Consider the following 17,548-nt stretch of genomic DNA (forward strand, 5'->3'; position numbering starts at 1 on the left):
TAATTGCCAGTAATTCTACTAACGTTGTTGGAAAAGGAGCTAATTTATTTTGTCACGAGAATAAAGTAGTACCCTAGAATCCTGCATTCTCTTTTCTAAGGACAAGAGATAGGATGAAGAAGCCCACCACCTGTAATTGTGACGGTGTCAGTTCCTCTGTCACCTGGCTTTTACCTCTGCTGCTGCCTCATGCACGGGGATCCAAATGTTTGCCTTGTGGGAATCGTCCTGAAGGTCACAGGGGAATAACGAGAGGAATCTAATCGGCAGCATACCCAAAAGTGTATTTTTTATTTGAAAGAAAATCTTATTATTAATTCTCTTTTAGATAAAAGGTTATAACCCACTAACAAAATCAAATGTCTGATTGTAATTTCACATCTCATCCAATTTTTTTTTTTTTTTTATTCAATCTGATTATTGCTTTGGGGTATGTGCTAATGACTAAAACAACAAAAAAATCATAGTCAACATTTCCTATTCTTGATTTCAGAACTTTTTCCACTTTTTAATGTAACCTATATCTTTTAAAGCTCAATAAAAAACAAATGAAAATCTTTAAGGAATAATAATAATAATACTGTGGTGTCATAAGTGGGCAAACCCTCAAACCAATACTTTTTGGATCACTTTTGGATTTTAAAACGGCACTAAATCTGTTGCATGGCAGATCTTGATGCTGTTATATTGGCTCACTGTGAGGCCATCTACTGTTCATGACCTCTTCCCATCTACCCCACAGATTTTTCCTCCGATTCAGCTGTAGGTCGTTCTGAAACGTTAACAATTTTCTGGTGAAGTCATTTTTTTGTGGATGTATATTTTGATTCATTGTGAAACTATACGATGAACTTACTTTTCATCTTGAACTTCTTTTTGGCAGAAACCTGAAGGTTTTGTGCCAACCTTCAGATATTTGGAAGTGTTCATAATTACCTCAGCCTTAATTAAGACCACAATTTCTGCTAAAGCTGACTCAGAGCATGATGCTGCCACCACCATGCACCAATGTGGGTATGGTGTTCTTTTGATGATGTGCAGCTCAACACAGATTTCATCCAACCACTAACCTCTTCCCACCTGCTTTTGGGAAACTTCAAACGTGTTCTTGCAATAAGAAAAGACTTCCCTCTTGCCACCTGATGACCGTCTTTACCGTTCCAAGTTATATCTAATATGTTGAAAACTCCAAACTTCTTCTCCCAACTTATAACAATTGGATTTATATTATCCTTTGGAAGCTCTCTGCAGAGCCTGGATTTTGCTGTTGGATGTGACTAAGGAAATTTCAGGAAAAGCCCATGAGTACAGCTCAACTTTTATTTGAGGTTGAGCAGAGGATGTTGAAATAATGGCAGGTGTGTACAAGCCCCTGCTCAACATGAGTTTGAATGTGGTGGTTGATTTGGCCCGAGCCACATATCCAGCTGTGAGGTTGTACATACTTATGCAACCACATGTTTCAGTCCTTTACAAAAGATGTATTTTTCTTTCATTTGTTTGGACAAAGTGGAAAAAGAATCAAACATTTCTTGTGATCTTATTTTGGACATTTTATACCCACTCTACATGTCTTATTAATTATTTTTGTTGTTGATCTCCGATGTCATCACTCTGCTTTAACTAACCAATAAATCACCAACATTTATGCAGAACATTCAGTATGAATACTAAAAGCATCCATGACTACCTTACGTGTCATAAACAAGCTGACTTAAAAAAAAGACAGCAAACAATATTTCCAACTGACTGGATTTGAAAGTTTTCTAATTTCTGAAAAGCTTAAGTCATATCCTTGTTGAGGCAAACTAACAAGAACTGTCTTGCCTGCTCTCCCATATTAATATTGGCACTTTTAAGCTAAATAAAGTTTTTCTTTTCCTACCTTCTCCCACTCAAGTTCTCCTCTGCATGGAGAGGAATTGTACAAGAAAAGTCTGAGGAAGAGTTTAAAATGTACCCCCTTTTTTTCCCCAACACTTACTTGACATTGTATTTGAAGTTCATGGGAGTCAATGTAGGAAAACTATGATGTAATTGTTACAAGAGCTTCTAAAACTAAAAAGCTAGTCTCTAAACTAACCTGCTACAGTTAGCTTTTTCTTCTCTCTCAGTCTCTTCCTCCGCTCAAAACGTAACTTTACTGTTTAGATTTGTGCTCCTTGGCAAACTCGACTAACATGTCGGCTCAACTAACTCCTTCATTCCGAATGCTTTTGTAGGAACATGTTTAGCTCTTTCTTTAAAGAATCTTTTCCAATTAACCTCCAACGCCGTCATCGACCTTTTTGTTTTTGCCCCTAAATTGGGGCAAGCATGGAAAGCGAGACGCTTTCCATGGCATTCTTGCAACTATTACTATCGTCTGATTACGCTTTCCTTTTTGTGCTTCTCTCATGTCAAGGTCTTAAATATCAGTAAATTACACTTTAAAAATATTTAACATTTAGACTTAATAGTAAGAAAAACTAGTGTTTAACCACACAGGTAAGTGAGTACATTTTTTTCGGTCCTTGTAAAATCCTGGAATCAATAATTCATAAATTTTAAGTCTTAATTTCCACTGTGGAAAAAGCTTAACTGTTTCTAACGTTTTCCTCCAACCTCATCTCCCTGTGATCCTGGTCTCCTCCACACGTTTCTCCTAATCTGTAGGTAATCAGGAAAGGTTGGCTAACCCTCAACATCAGCATCATGAAGGGAGGCTCCAAGGAATTCTGGTTTGTGCTGACAGCTGAGTCTTTATCCTGGTACAAGGATGAGGAGGTGAGAGAAACTGTTGTTTCAATGACTTATTTAATGTGACATAAATGAGTGTGGCTCAGTTAAATAAAAGCAAGTAGTGAAGATATTACAGAACATTTTTGACACAGTTTGTGTAATATATCCTAATGGAGATTTGGTGCTGTTGCCATCAGAGGGGAGGAGCTGTGTGCATCCCAGCCTAGCCTAACCAATGTGCAGACTACTGTTCAGCTGTAGCCCCAGGAACAGGTAGTCTGAACACTGGGCAGGCTGGGTTGGGGAGTGGGGTGGAGGGTGGGGGGGGGGACTGGGTGGAAGGACCCAGAGGTCATTGCGTCTGTAGGTCGCTACCCTAGGACTGTGGGACAGAGGACACATAGTTTAAATATTACCTACTAGTTGTACATATAACAAAAATCACATACTTGACAACTGCTTATTGTACTGAATAGAAACATGGAATACAGTTCATTTTCTTAAATATTGCTTCAGTCTGCATCAGTGAAATCTGCTTTAACAACTAGCAAGTTAGAGCATTTATATGTAAAGATGCAGAAAGAAATATTAGAAAAACAGTTTTTAAAATACTTTTGCCTTCAATCGTTTTATGAACAAATTTGCCAAGTTCCCACTTTAACTGCTTACTCACCACTCGCTCTCTCTCAGGCGTCCATTTATCTTCTTCCATCAAAACAGAAATCTGAAAAAAACACAGATGCGAATTAAAAAGAAAAACCACTTTCTCGCTGTCTTGAGTTTTCTTTTAGTTTCGCTGCCTTTTGCGATAAAAGGTAAGAGGGGTAGGATGGTCTAGGCAAACTGACGTGGCAGCAAAGCCGAAATGTTCCAGCCTGGATCTGACTTTGGAATTTGCAGGAAATCGTTCTGGGTTACAGGGGCCGGAGGGGAGGGGGTGATTGTGTGTACAAGTGTGCAGGTGCCTGTCCACACCACTCCTGCTAGGTGTTTGGGAAGTTGGACTAAAATCTGTGTCTCCATGATCATACTCTGTGTTCATTTAATGTCGTTGCTCGGGTCTTTTGGCCACATGTGCGTTTGGTTCCGTCTGCTCATGAAACTGAGGATTTACTGCATTATGTGTGTGGATGTGTGGTCAGAGGAGGGGATTGTGCAGATCTTTGAGTGATGTAAGTTTTGGGCCTCCACCATCCTGTCTTAGTGCAGATGTAAATGCTTCCAGATGTCTCTGCTCAGCGGTGAAAGCATTCACTCCACCCCGTCCCCCTAGAAACTCCTCCTTTTCTTCCTCCTCCTCTCTGTCTTCATCATGCATTTCTCCATCTCATGAGCCCTGGGGGTGATCCACAATGAGGAAGTTTAAATGCTTTGTAGGCAGATTATTTAGATGTTTATATTGTAAATAAAGGCTTCATAAGCTGCCTGACAGAGTTAGTAATATAAACAAAAAAGGAATAATCTTTCTCAGGATTTGATATTACAGTTTTTTATAGTTAAAGTCTTTATAAATAAAAATGTTCGGTGCTAGTTCTCTGTTTAAATTCAAAGGTTTTGTGTATTAGGACACAATAAAATTAAAATAAAAAACTACTCCAGTGGCTCATGTATAAAGATTATATAAGTACAAACACATAACGTATGGAGTTTAGATGTATTATAAATAATGGACTGACTCTGGTCAGCAGCTCCATAACACACGTTTCTGGAACCGCTGGGGAATCTAGGCGGTATACATCAGAGACACATGATGAACAAATGATGCTTCCACGTGTTTGTAATTACATGGATATTAAAGTCTATAGGAGGTGCATAAAACACCTTTAACAACAATGTCTTTATTTTCCTTATTGCTGTCATTATAAGACACAATTCAAATGTCATGGTTTGAATTAAAGATGTTTTTAGAGATCAGATTCATCTGATAGGTTTCTGTTGAAACTCTGCTCGAAGCTGTTGCACTCTTGGTTTGCAACGGTACACACTTTGTTCAAAAAGCACCGTCACAACATCGGTATATTTATCAGGGCATTTTCCATTCATCATACAAACCTTATTTGATGCATAAATTCAACTGACCATTATTTTGGCAAAGTGGTCTAATTTAATGCAAAAATAAAGGCATATCAGGGGAATTATGTGAAGACCCCATTATTATCATAGGTCCATAAAGACATGGATGAGTTTTTTTTTAAATTGTTTTTTTAGTTTTTATAATTTGCATCCTGTTGAATTCTCTTTGTTTGGTGTGTTTTCTTTAAGGAAAAAGAAAAGAAGTACATGTTGCCTCTGGACAACCTGAAGCTCAGAGATGTGGAGAAAGGCTTTATGTCCACAAAGCATATCTTTGCAATCTTCAACACTGAACAGAGGTCAGTGTTTTGTTGCAAAAAAGGCACATTTCTTTACCCCAGTGAATGCACATGAATATTATCTTGATTTTTTAAACTTGTTTTTTTGTTTATCTGAACAGAAACGTCTACAAGGATAATCGACAAATAGAGCTGGCCTGTGATTCTCAAGAAGATGTAGACAGCTGGAAGGCATCCTTCCTCAGGGCGGGGGTTTATCCTGAAAAAGACCAGGTTTGAAAAATAAATTACCAACTTGCAGCCCATGTCTTCTGAGTTGGTAATGAGATGAATTTTTTTCTTTTTGCTTTAAATATGAAAAATAACTTGGCAACCCATAGAAAAATCCAGTTTCAAGGCTGCTTGACTTAATTTAGGTTCAAATAAAGCTTTGATTAGTCCGTTTGTTCCAGTTATGATGTAATGTTTTTGTTTGGCTAAGGTGGAGAATGAAGAGGCTGCACCTACAGACACCTTCTCCATGGATCCCCAGTTGGAGCGGCAGGTGGAAACTATCCGTAACCTGGTGGACTCGTACATTGGAATCACCAACAAATCCATCAGAGACCTTGTGCCCAAAACCATCATGCACCTCATGATCAACAACGTAAGTCAGTCAAGACGAAGGGCATTAAACTTGGGTTGGGATTTCTCTTATGTAGTTCGCCAGTTAACAAAAGATAGACCTCTCGTCGTTTCCATTTTTTAATTGAAACAATAAAAATTACAAATTGAAATAGCTGGGGAAAAGCAATATTACCTACTGCAGCTCTGTTGCTTCTCTGAAAATAGTTTTTGCTATTGTGACTTAAATCTGATCCCTTCCAGGCGAAGGATTTCATCCACTCGGAGCTGCTGGCTTATCTTTACTCATCCGGGGACCAGAACAGCCTCATGGAGGAGTCTGCTGACCAGGCCCAGCGTAGGGACGAAATGTTGCGCATGTATCACGCGCTCAAGGAGGCACTACACATCATTGGCGACATCACCACCATCACGATCTCCACGCCAGTTCCACCACCTGTAAATGATACCTGGCTCCAGGATTCCAGGTGACGGACGTATATTATTGTACCATACAATTTCCCCCACTCCTTCAAACGTTTACAATAAATGTGAAAAATTCACTTTAGAGTCAGCTTTTTTTTTTTTAAATCTATCTGTTGTAGCCCCACCCCTCAGCGAAGACCAGCTCCTGCGTCTTCCCAGCCCCCCAGCCGTCCACCTGCTGTTCGGGGCCCAACACCAGGACCACCTATGAACCCTTCCCCGGCCTTTAATACCTCTCCGGCGTTTGGTGCACCCCCTATCCCCTCCCGCCCAGGTCCACTTGCCAATGCCTTCAACAGCGCTCAGGATCCCTTCAGCGCACCACCACAGATCCCCTCCCGGCCAGCCCGTATCCCACCCGGTGTACCCAGGTACGACTTTGTTTAATGGTGCAGTAGTCAGTAATTTTGTTGCACTTCAACATTTTATCGCCAACATCTGATCATCCCTCCATTCAAAAGTTGGAGACCTTCAGAACCATTTAATTACACCCATTTCTGCTGACCTTATACTATTTTGAATGTATTCTTTTCTTTTTATTGTTGGTTTCCTTTTTCTTCTCTGCCTCTTGTCTCTTCTGTCTTTGGGTGGTTTGGTGTAATCGCTGTCTCTTTGTGAGCATGTCTCACGCCTTGTCTGCATCTTCTCTCCTTGTTACAGCCGAAGACCCCCTGGTGCACCGTCTCACCGGCCCACCATTATTCGTCCTGCAGAGCCTTCCCTGCTAGACTAAACCTGTGGCCAAGCCCACCCTAGAATGCTTTTTTGTTCCTGGATGTGTGTCTGTGGGCCTGGGATGAGGGGTTTGAGGGGAGGTGTTGACTTGGAGCGATGTGTAGATTTCATTGCCAGGCATTGAGAGGTTTATTCAAGCAATGTGAATAAGCTGTTAATACTGTCTATATACATGCACAGGAAGCTAACAAGCCCTTTATTACTTTAATATTACATTTATCTGCCATGTATTATAAACTAAATTCCATCGTTAGCAGTGATGTTTTAAATTCAATTCTTTTTTTTTCTTTGCACTGGTTCTCAGCCATGTTACACACATAACCGGTACAGGGTGTCTCCCCTCCTCCCCTCACTCGATTTCCAGGCCCAGATACTCTGTATATAGAATACATTCATAACCGGCTGTTAATGTTTCACTGGTTTTCAACATCTCAGCTCATTTCAGACTGAAAACAATAGCTTAATATAATATTTCTGGTGGTGTCGATTATATCTCATTTGTTCTTGCTCTGTTTTATTTGAGTGGCTGTCCTTGTTGATGAGCGTTATAAATGTAGCTTTAAATTAGGTTCTGATTGCAACAGAGTCGACTCATAAACCACACAAGGACGAGTTGAAAGAGATTCATAGTCTGTCTCCCTCCATTTTTTTATTATTATTCTATACTGAAAAGATGTCAACAAGATTGACTGTTCTAATCCAAGCACTTCTAGCCACTGAGCCTTACAAGAAGCCACTCACAACAGGGACGCTGTAGTTGATTACCAGAACACTATGCACACACCCCCAGTAGAGAGAGAGAAAGCCAGACTGAAGTCTGTCTGCGCTTTCAGACGTTGAAGTTTGAATAATCCTTTTAGTCTCAGCTCGATCCCTGTGAGGTTTGCTGCCTCGGAGTCGAATCTAATTCCAAGATGAGCTGGTTTAAAAAGAGCACATTTCTCTTAAAGAGGATTAAACTTGGTGCTCCAGGGTGTCAAGGTGGGATCTGGGTTACAGAGTAGGAAAATGTGCTGTTTATCCTTAAGAACATCTATTATTATGACAGTTATCAGTTCTGCTTCCATGAATCAGATATATTGTAAATAGCTGGCCTTTAAATGTTCTCACAGGGTTCATACAATAAATACATGCTATTAGGCATAATCATACCAGGAAATGTAAAAAAGAAACATGGGACTTCACATTATAGAAAGGACTAACTCTGTCATTTCATAGATTTTTAACCTGTGTTTGGGGGGGGGGGGGCATATTTTTCAGCTCGTATATTATTTATAACCTGGTTTTTTTTGGTCGCACTTCTAATGGCTTGATCCAGCTTCCTTCTTACCCAGTTCCTTCGCTTTTCATCCAGATTTATGTGAATTCAGCTGCAGGGATTGGTTTCATTGGTTTATCCGCTGAATGTTGCCTGATTTGTTTTTTTAAGGGTTTCTTTTTTTTTTTACATATATTATAATTTAAATATTTTTTTTTCATGATCTCAAGGTGTTGGGGGGGGGGGAGAGATAATGGTCCACTTAGATTTTCTTTCCTTTTTGATCAGTTGTTGTGGTGAGTTGGTGGTTGGAGTTTTGGTGTACAAGTGCAGGTCCTATCTAGAGAAGCAGCCTAGAACATGGAGAATAATCACACATAATTACACAAACATTAAAAGAAAGATTTAAAGATATCTCAAATTTCTTTCAGAATGAGGTTTTTGTTGTCTGTGGGTTTTTTTCTCCTGGCCTTGCTTTCAGTGACAGAGCTTGAAAACCTAAAAGAAAATCAGTGTAAAATCTTCAGAATAATTTCCATGATAGATTTTTTTTAAGTTGTTTAAGTTCCCATATGACTGTCACTCCAGCTTGTCCATGAGAAGACTAAAATCTACATGAAGATGTGGGAATACTGTGTGTATGTATCATCCCTCCTTCCTCTTTCCCTCCCCTCTGAATCTGCAGGAAGGGGTCGGAAACCGGTCCTCAAACATCTTTTCTTTTTGTTTTGCAAACCTTTATGAAGTGCCTCTGTAGCAATTAATGGATTTTTAATAATCATCATGACCTGATTTAGGAAGAAAAGTAAATAAAGAGGTGTGTACAATAAAGGGACCAGTTTTGGTGGTTGGTGTCTTCTTGTGTCCTGTGTGATCGTCTGTCTCCTGTTTCTGTCACTGATAGTTTAGAGAACCTTTATTAGTTTTCTTCCTAGCTTCATAAACTAACAGATATACTTTGGTTTCCATTTTCAGAAGGTCTGCTTTTGTTTCTATGAGTAGGTTAGTGATTTTTAACTCCATACTTGTGGTGTCACCTAATGTTTGCAACAACATAAATCATATTAGTTCTGTTATTTCAAGGTGTGCTCAAAATAATAGCAAAGCTTACAAATATGTATCCCATAATCAATTTGTCAGTCTATTCCAAATGAAAATTAGATAAAATGTATTACTCTGCAGAAGTGATAGAAGAATATAAGGCACCTAACCTTGTCTGCATTTCGTTTTACAAACTTAAACATTTATTCTAGAAACTAAACAATTATTCATTGGACCAATGTTTAGTTTTGATCACTGTAGTGCTTGACATTGGTGCTGCATGGAGTCGACCAACTTTTTGCAGGCAGGTGAAGGCGGTACAGCCCAGGAGGATGAGTCAGTTTTCCACAGTTCCTCGGAATTTCTTGGATTTGCCTCAGAAATAGCCTGTTTGATGTCACTGCAAGTTTTTGTTCATTGGTTTATGGTCCTTGGATGGGACTGGCCATTCCATATTGTTATTCTTGATGGTCTGGGACCAAGATGCTGCTCACTAATTATTGTGTTTGGGGTCATTGTCTTTATGAAACAACCATACAGAACTGTTCAACTAATTAGATGTATTCAGACTGATCCATGATCGCTCTGGGATGAAGAAAGTAGGCCTGACACAGTACGAGTAACGTACCCATACCATGATGCCTGAGCCACCGTGCTTCACTGTGTACTGTGGCTTGAATTTATTATTTCTGGGTTCTCTGACAAACTGTTTAGATGCATGAAGAACCATCTTGCTTTTATCATTCCACAAAATGTTTAATCCCATTTAAATTTATGCCAGCCAATGTGCTTTTTGAAATTTGTAACCTCTTCCGACATACTTGTTTTTTTTTTTTACCAACGATGAGACTTTGCAGGGTCGTCTTGCCAATATCCTGGCTTCATCTAGGTATCTTCTAATTGTCATAGTGCTCATAGTGAACTGTAGACCTTTAATCACCCTGGGGCAGATCATTAGCTGAGCCTTGGCCCTTTTGGGTGTATGTTGGCTCATTCAAACAGCATTTTTTCTTCCATGTCTTTCTTGTTTAGTTTCTTGTGTCCATTTTAAACATTTGAGGTCATTTTCACTGAGCAGCCTGTCATTTTCTGCACTTCACGGAGGAATGCTTTATAAACAGCATGTGCGTTTCTTGATGTGTCCATAAATAAGAGCCACCTTTTAGAGGTTTTTTTTTTTTTTTGCAGAAGGAAAGACTTCAGTGTTTAAACTCCACACCGCTGTTATTTTGAGCGCACCTCTTTACTGATTCAGTTACACAGAATGCAGCATGCATGTTCTGTCGGGTTACTATTTCTTTCCTACACCTAGTGAGTATGGTTGCGTTGAAAAAATATTTCTAAAAATGATTTGTCTAGTTTCTGTTTCACAGCACAAAGCTGAAGCATATTTGATTTGAGAACTCGTCAGAATGTGAGAGTAGAAGAACTTTTTGTTTATTATTGCTAATTGGTCTGACCATTTTCACAGCAATTGTCGGTATTTTATGTACGTTTCAAACTCTTCAATGAATTTTCCAAATGTTCATGTTTAACCTTTTCCAACAGTCATAAGTCTTAAAAGACTGAAGCGCTACATTTAAATACAATGTCGTCCACCCTTCTGCACATATGACCTGCTAAAGCCGTTCTTTACTGCATCTCGCAAGGTCAACACACTAACAGTGGCTGATTGTTCCTGAACAGGCGCCCCCCGCCGGCTCCCCGAGGAAAACACTGGTGACCCCAAACCAGCAGGCGGTGACCTTGAACCGACATTTTGGCAAAGAGAGACAGAAGAGCTGCACGGTTTAATTCCTATATGTCCAAAACATGAGGCTGCATCACAAGAAGTCTTGTTTTGATTTTGAGCTGCTACTGCAACTTTGTAAGCCATAAACTTTAAGGAAAGTAATTTTTTTATGTAGTTTATGTTTGGTGTAGCCCTGGATACTAAATGAAAATTGAATATGTGACGTAACTTAAACTGAAAGATGGAAATCTGCAGGAAGAGATGATTATTAAACATTATCAGGCACTGATAAAATAAGGAGGGAAACGAGGCTACTTTTTTTTTATGTTTTTCTAAAGGCATTAATGTCCAATAAAGTCTTATCCAGGAGACAAGACTATTACAGACAATTACAAAACTTTTTATTAAATCCAGAGACGTGAAATGAGATGATGTATTTACATAAGGCAACAATCATCTTTGTGACCATTTAACCTCGTGTTTTATTTAGATGTTTATTAAATTGGTTGATTTGTTTTTTTTTTTTTTATGTCAAACTATTAAGTGAGGGTAAAATTTGGATTTATTGCTTGAAGATTTGAAATTACATCAGTAAGACTGTTAATTGTATTTAATAAAATATTTGAGTGATAATTGTGGCTTTCTAGATTCCCTAATGACAATATTCACAAATATTAGTTTGTAAAGTGTTTTACATTTGCATTTTTTGTATTGTATAGTTGATCATCTACAAGCATCTATCATCATTCAATTTTACTACTTAAAGTACTCAAGTATGATTATTATGGCCTAAAGTTAATAGAAACCCAAAATTCAGTTTCTCATTAATACATAGAATATACATATAAAAATGTAATTATAAATATATGTGTGTATTTTTTATGTATATAAAAATATGAGTATATTTTATGGCCTACACAATCATGAGGGAGACCGATGATTTGTGAGATGTCTGTCAGACAGTCACTGACCCCTGCTACAGGTAAGACAACGACCAGAAGAAGTTGCTGCTTGCTGTCCACAGACTGCTGTCTCCAAGCCTATTAAAGTTGAGTGGAAGGAAGAAGTGTGGTTGTAAGGGTCTCGTCTTGTCGTCTTCCGCTTTATCCGGGACCGGGTCGCGGGGGCAGAAGATTCAGCAGACGCCAAGACGTCCCTCTCCCCAGACATCTCTTCCAGCTCCTCCGGGGGGAGCCCAAGGCGTTCCCAGGCCAGCCGAGAGACATAGTCCCTCCAGCGTGTCCTGGGCCTCCTCCCGGTGGGACATGCCTGAAACACCTCCCGAGGAAGGCGTCCAGGAGGCATCCGGTATAGATGCCCGAGCCACCTCAACTGGCTCCTCTCGATGTGGAGGAGCAGCGGCTCTACTCCGAGCCCCTCCCGGATGGCCGAGCTCCTCACCCTATCTCTAAGGGAGTGCCCGGCCACCCTACGGAGGAAGCTCATTTCAGCCGCTTGTATCCGGGATCTCGTTCTTTCGGTCATGACCCAAAGTTCATGGCCATAGGTGAGGGTAGGAACGTAGACCGACTGGTAAATTGAGAGCTTCGCTTTTCGGCTCAGCTCTCTCTTCACCACAACGGACCGGCACAGCGCCCCCGTTACTGCGGCAGCCGCACCGATCCGTCTGTCGATCTCCCGCTCCATTCTTCCCTCACTCGTGAACAAGACCCCGAGATACTTATACTCCTCCACTTGAGGCAGGAACTCCCCTCCAACCTGAAGAGGACAAGCCACCTTTCGGTCAAGAACCATGGCCTCGGACTTGGAGGAGCTGATATTCATCCTAGCCGCTTCACACTCGGCTCCGAACCGCCCCAGTGCATGCTGTAGGTCTTGGCTAGAGGGGGCCAGCAGGACCATGTCATCTGCAAATAGAAGAGACTAAATCCACTGGTCCCCAAACCAGACCCCCTCCGGCCCTTGGCTGCGCCTAGAAATCCTGTCCATAAAAGTTATGAACAGGACCGGTGACAAACGACAGCCCTGCCGGAGTCCAACATGCACCAGGAACAGGTCCGACTTAGTGCCGGCAATGCGAACCAAACTCCTGCTCCGCTTGTACAGAGACCGGATGGCCCCTAGTAAAGAGCCACCGATTCCATACTCCTGGAGCACCCCCCACAGGGCATCACGAGGGACACAGTCAAATGCCTTCTCCAGGTCCACAAAACACATGTGGACCGGTTGGGCAAACTTCCATGAACCCTCGAGTACCCTGTAGAGGGTATAGAGCTGGTCCAGTGTCCCACGGCCGGGACAAAAACCACACTGCTCCTCCTGAAGCCGAGGTTCGACTATCGGCCGGACTCTCCTCTCCAATACTCTGGCGTAGGCCTTATCATGGAGGCTGAGGAGTTGATCCCCCTGTAGTTGGAACACACCCTCTGGTCACCCTTCTTATGTAGGTGGACCACCACCCCAGTCTGCCAATCCAAAGGCACTGTCCCCGTCCGCCACGCAACGTTGAAGAGTCATGTCAACCATGACAGCCCAACAACATCCAGAGATTTGAGGTACTCAGGGCGGATCTCATCCAACCCCGAAGCCTTGCCACCGCGGAGCTTTTTAACCACCTCGGTGACTTCAGCCCGGGTGATGAAAGAGTCCAACCCCGAGTCCCCAGCCTCTGTTTCCACCAGGGAATGCGTGATGGCAGGATTGAGGAGATCCTTGAAGTACTCCTTCCGCCGCCTGATAATGTCCTCAGTCGAGGTCAGCAGCCTCCCACCCCCACTGTAAACAGTGTTGGCGAAGCACTGCTTCCCCCTCCTGAGGCGCCGGACGGTTTGCCAGAATCGCTTCGGGGCCAACCGGTAGTCCTTCTCCATGGCCTCACCGAACTCCTCCCAGGCCCGAGTTTTTGCCACTGCCCGGGCCGCGGCACGCTTGGCCCCACGGTACCCATCAGCCGCCTCAGGAGTCCCACAAGCCAACCACAGCCTATAGGACTCCTTCTTCAGCTTGACAGCATCCCTTACTGCCGGTGTCCACCACCGGACCAGGTTCGGGGATTGCCGCCGCGACAGGCACCGCAGACCTTATGGCCGCAGCTATGGGCAGCAGCATCGATTGTAAGGGTGGTTAAAGAAAATCAAGAATCTGTTGGAGAGTCACCAGGCACTTGACCGTGGTCTGAGCTTCAAGTATCACCACACAGTATTCACACGGTATTCAGGACATGGGCTACAACTTTCTCCGTATTTGGTGTTAAGCCACGCCTGAACCAGAGATTATGTCAGAGGCGTCTACCTAAGGAGAAAAACAACTGGACTGTTGCTTGGTGATTCAAAATCTTTTCAGCTGCAAGAAATTTTCTCATTTCACTTTGCAATAAGGTCCCAGAGTCTGGCAGAAGAGTGGAGAGGCACATAATCCAAGCTCCCTGAGGTCCAGTTTGATGTTTCCACAGTCATTGATTTAGGAAGTCATGTCATCTGCTGGTGTTGGTCCACTAAATTTTCTCAAGTCTAAAACCAGCACAGCATTCAGTAAATATTAGAGCACTTCATTCTTTCCTCAACTTCAAACTTCATGAAGATACTGATTTTATTTTTCAGCAGGACTCGGCACCTGCCTACCCTGCACACTACCGAAAGTATCTTACCTGTTTTCATAATGATTGTGTCACTGCCCTGATCTGAAACCCCACAGAGAATGCAGAGAGTATTGTCAAGAGGAAGATGGGACACAGGAGCTAACAAGACGACCTGATGGCCACTAATAAAACAACCTGAACTTATTTAATATCTCAGTAGAGTTACAGACTGATGACCTCCATGCCATACTGCAGTAATTCATGGGACAGGAGCCTAAACTAAGCGCTGAGTGCAGAAACTAAGTACATTGACATACTTTTGAGTCGGCTTGCGATCTCTGCATTTTAAAAATGCATTTTTATTCGTCTTATGTAACACAATTCATTACCTGTAAACCATATCATTGAAAATAACGGAAACACGTGCTTGAAATATATCGCTGTGTGTAATCAACGTACCTAACATTTGAGTTTTCTTTAGGAATTTAATTTCCTAAATTAGCATCATCTGTAAATTATGCATCTTTAGATTATCATGTTGCAATAAAATATCAAAACAAACTTTACAAAAGAGGAAGGTAAAAGTTCTTGTCAACTTGTCATGTTATCCTGTGAGGGATAAAAGCAATGAAGTGGTTCTGTCATCATGTGCAGACCCGCTTGGTATCATCAAAGAGACGCCTCAGGGTGTAAATCTGAGTGATGGCTACACTGATCACCACAATCAGGTTTAAGCAGGACCAGAAGGACACTCGCCACAGGTTATCCTCTAGCAGGTAACGGTCCCTGGCCTCAAAGGCCCGCAGCATAGTCTGGACCTGACGGCTCTTCTCCAGGTGCCGGTACACAGTGTCCATTCTCCCCTGGAACAGAAAGATGAAAAGACATCGGTGGCATTAGTTGGCACCAGGGAGACACCAATGTGAAAGACAATATAAGGAGTTTCTTATTCTCACTCTGATTTCTTCAAGTCTGTAGTCCACCCCGCTCTCAGACACGATGATGTCTGCCAACTCTTCTTGGCCTCCAGCTGTGTTTCTCGGGCTGTTAATTATGACTTTGAAAAACACTGTCTTCTCTGACAGTTTACTGAAACTGTTGTCAAAGCATAGCCTGTAATCTCCAAAGTCTGTGGGATCCACCCTGAAAGAAAAGACACACTACATTATGTAGCAACAATTATACGGATGACAAAGCTGTTATTGGTAACATCAAAGTTTAGTAGCTCTACTGATATGTCTTTATATCAAGCTGATGTGCACACAGTATCACCTCCCATGCACTCAGGTCTACTTGTCTATAGATAGAAGCATGTTCATAACTATGTGGTAGTAACCTGGTAAAAATCCTTAAAATGTAAAAACTGTTGCAAGGTTTTAGCTTCAGATCAACAGGAAAACATTTAGAACACCCACATGTGGATGCCGTCAGATGTCCTGAACTCAGAGACCACCCGGTACCCGGTGGGTGAGATTAAGGCAAACCCAACATCCAGACCGGATCCTGCAATCACCTTAAAAAAAAGTTACAAATTAAAAAGAAACTTCTTACATATCCAGTGTGATGCTCACATTTTAACCCAAACAACTGCTTAAGCTTGTATCATGCTACCCTGGGAACTGCTATCTGAAATTCAAATGAAAGACCAGATAACAAACCAAAAAAAAAAAAAAAAAAACAAGCAGCAGAGGCTTTTCAGTTTAAATGTTAAACACACCAGGCTTCTGTCTGACAAAAACTGTCACATTTCAGTTTCACGAGATTGAACAGTTTCTCATGATGAAGCAGCACTTTGAAGGACAATGAGAATGGCCAACTAATCCTTCTGCTGAGTATATGAACAGAAACCACAGACGCACCAGAGGGTGAAACATCCGTGTGCTGACGTTGGTGTGATGGTAATAGGGGAAGTAATGCAAATGTCATGATCATAAAGTCACTGCACACTTTTCAAGCACAACAATTAGGACTGATGTGTCTTGTCATTTAAGGCATTAATCATCCAGTGTTTAAGACCAACAAATAAAAACTATTTAGGGTTTAACGTTTGTGTCTTAAATTGCTTTAAATGATGATGCACAAACATTTAAAATATTACCCTTTAACTGTACAAATGTCAGAGCATTATTTGAAAGGCTAAAGATAATATAGGTTGTCCTGATTTTAGGATGTGAGGAATACCTCCTTTCTAGATCAATTAATTAGCCTCGTTGTCAATGCAGGATTTGCCTGGCCTGCTACTGACCTGCAGAAAGGGTTGCCAGAGGTCACAATGTTTTGGTAAACCATGTATAATAGCAGGCAATGTACCTTAACAATAGGAAATGTGTTTTTTGTCCTGCCTCATTATCATGCATTTGTCTTTAACAGTTTCAGTGGCTTTCTTATCTACCTGATAACAAGTCCAAAGTCCAAACTGTCCTGTCGATCTCTTGCAAACCTTTGAAACAGCCAACACAAAGCTGCCCCAAACAAAACAGGAAAATGCCAGCAAAGACACACCAAAGTTCTTCTTCATATTCTTTTTACCTGGTATTCTATTTCCATTGTGTCACTTGTCCAGGTTGTTTGGTAAAAACACTCTGTGCCACCTGCAGGTAACATAAATGTAAACTCCATGATCTGGTTTGCCCCCAAATCTAATGCAAGCCCCACAGTCAGAGTGAGACATCCCATCAGAAGGAGCTGTGCAGATGCAGTCATCATTAATTGGTCCAGTAAACAAAGTGGTTCCTCTTTCATAAATCCTGGGTAGTTTCTCCTGTGTAATTCATGCACAATAAGCCAAACTCTCTGAACGTGTGTATCTGCTTCCTGTCATAGTCCGGTGGTTCAACAATAGTCCTGTCAGAGCTCGCCTCCTAAGTCAAAGCTGAGTCAGTGGAGTCACTATCTGTGGATCAGAAGTGCTCTGCGGTGTGGACTTCACACTCACACAACGTGAGCAACTGCAGTGCAATAAAAGCCATGAAAAGAGCATGTTTTAGTTTTTCCTCTATTGGTCATTGTATATGTTAGTGTTTCCTTTTGCAGCACAGCTGAAAAACAGTGGGGATGGGTGCAATGAACCACAAGTTGCAGGAGAGGTTCAATATACCATGAACTGGCTAAATGAGTTCAGA

General features: G+C 41.5%; 2 protein-coding genes across 7 annotated transcripts in view; one reads left to right on the forward strand and one right to left on the reverse strand.

Moving 5' to 3' along the window:
* Positions 1-11,521, forward strand: part of LOC124862879 (dynamin-2) — a 33,291-nt gene extending 21,770 nt beyond the window's left edge. For 5 of the 6 annotated variants that reach the window (XM_047357067.1, XM_047357066.1, XM_047357068.1 and 2 more), the window contains 7 exons: positions 2,656-2,766; positions 4,984-5,093; positions 5,195-5,306; positions 5,515-5,679; positions 5,901-6,124; positions 6,242-6,493; positions 6,783-8,962. In XM_047357067.1, the coding sequence (XP_047213023.1) occupies positions 2,656-2,766; positions 4,984-5,093; positions 5,195-5,306; positions 5,515-5,679; positions 5,901-6,124; positions 6,242-6,493; positions 6,783-6,855 (1,047 nt within the window). In that variant the 3' untranslated portion in view covers positions 6,856-8,962. Of the gene's footprint in view, positions 1-2,655; positions 2,767-4,983; positions 5,094-5,194; positions 5,307-5,514; positions 5,680-5,900; positions 6,125-6,241; positions 6,494-6,782; positions 8,963-10,842 lie in introns of those variants that run through there. The other variant, XM_047357069.1, reaches the window with a different exon arrangement.
* A 3,234-nt stretch (positions 11,522-14,755) lies between these two features.
* Positions 14,756-17,311, reverse strand: LOC124862907 (transmembrane emp24 domain-containing protein 1-like). Its single transcript, XM_047357108.1, has 4 exons — positions 16,956-17,311; positions 15,842-15,939; positions 15,383-15,569; positions 14,756-15,289 (listed from the first exon to the last, which is right to left on the reverse strand). Exons 1-4 carry the CDS (start codon positions 17,166-17,168, stop codon positions 15,071-15,073), a joined length of 717 nt encoding a protein of 238 aa, XP_047213064.1. The 5' UTR covers positions 17,169-17,311; the 3' UTR covers positions 14,756-15,070.
* Between the last annotated feature and the right edge of the window lie 237 nt (positions 17,312-17,548).

The sequence above is a fragment of the Girardinichthys multiradiatus genome, chromosome X, assembly GCF_021462225.1.
Source record: "Girardinichthys multiradiatus isolate DD_20200921_A chromosome X, DD_fGirMul_XY1, whole genome shotgun sequence".
NCBI classification, from domain to species: domain Eukaryota; kingdom Metazoa; phylum Chordata; class Actinopteri; order Cyprinodontiformes; family Goodeidae; genus Girardinichthys; species Girardinichthys multiradiatus.

Bases quoted from the DNA above. Each gene is read 5' to 3' on its own strand.
- LOC124862907 (XM_047357108.1), bottom strand. From the start codon at position 17,168: ATGAAAGAGGAACCACTTTGTTTACTGGACCAATTAATGATGACTGCA. The intron at 15,570-15,841 runs GTGGGTGTTCTA...CTTTTCTTTCAG, and splicing joins ACATCTGACGGCATCCACAT to GGTGGATCCCACAGACTTTG. The intron at 15,290-15,382 runs GTGAGAATAAGA...TTTCTGTTCCAG, and splicing joins ACAGACTTGAAGAAATCAGA to GGGAGAATGGACACTGTGTA.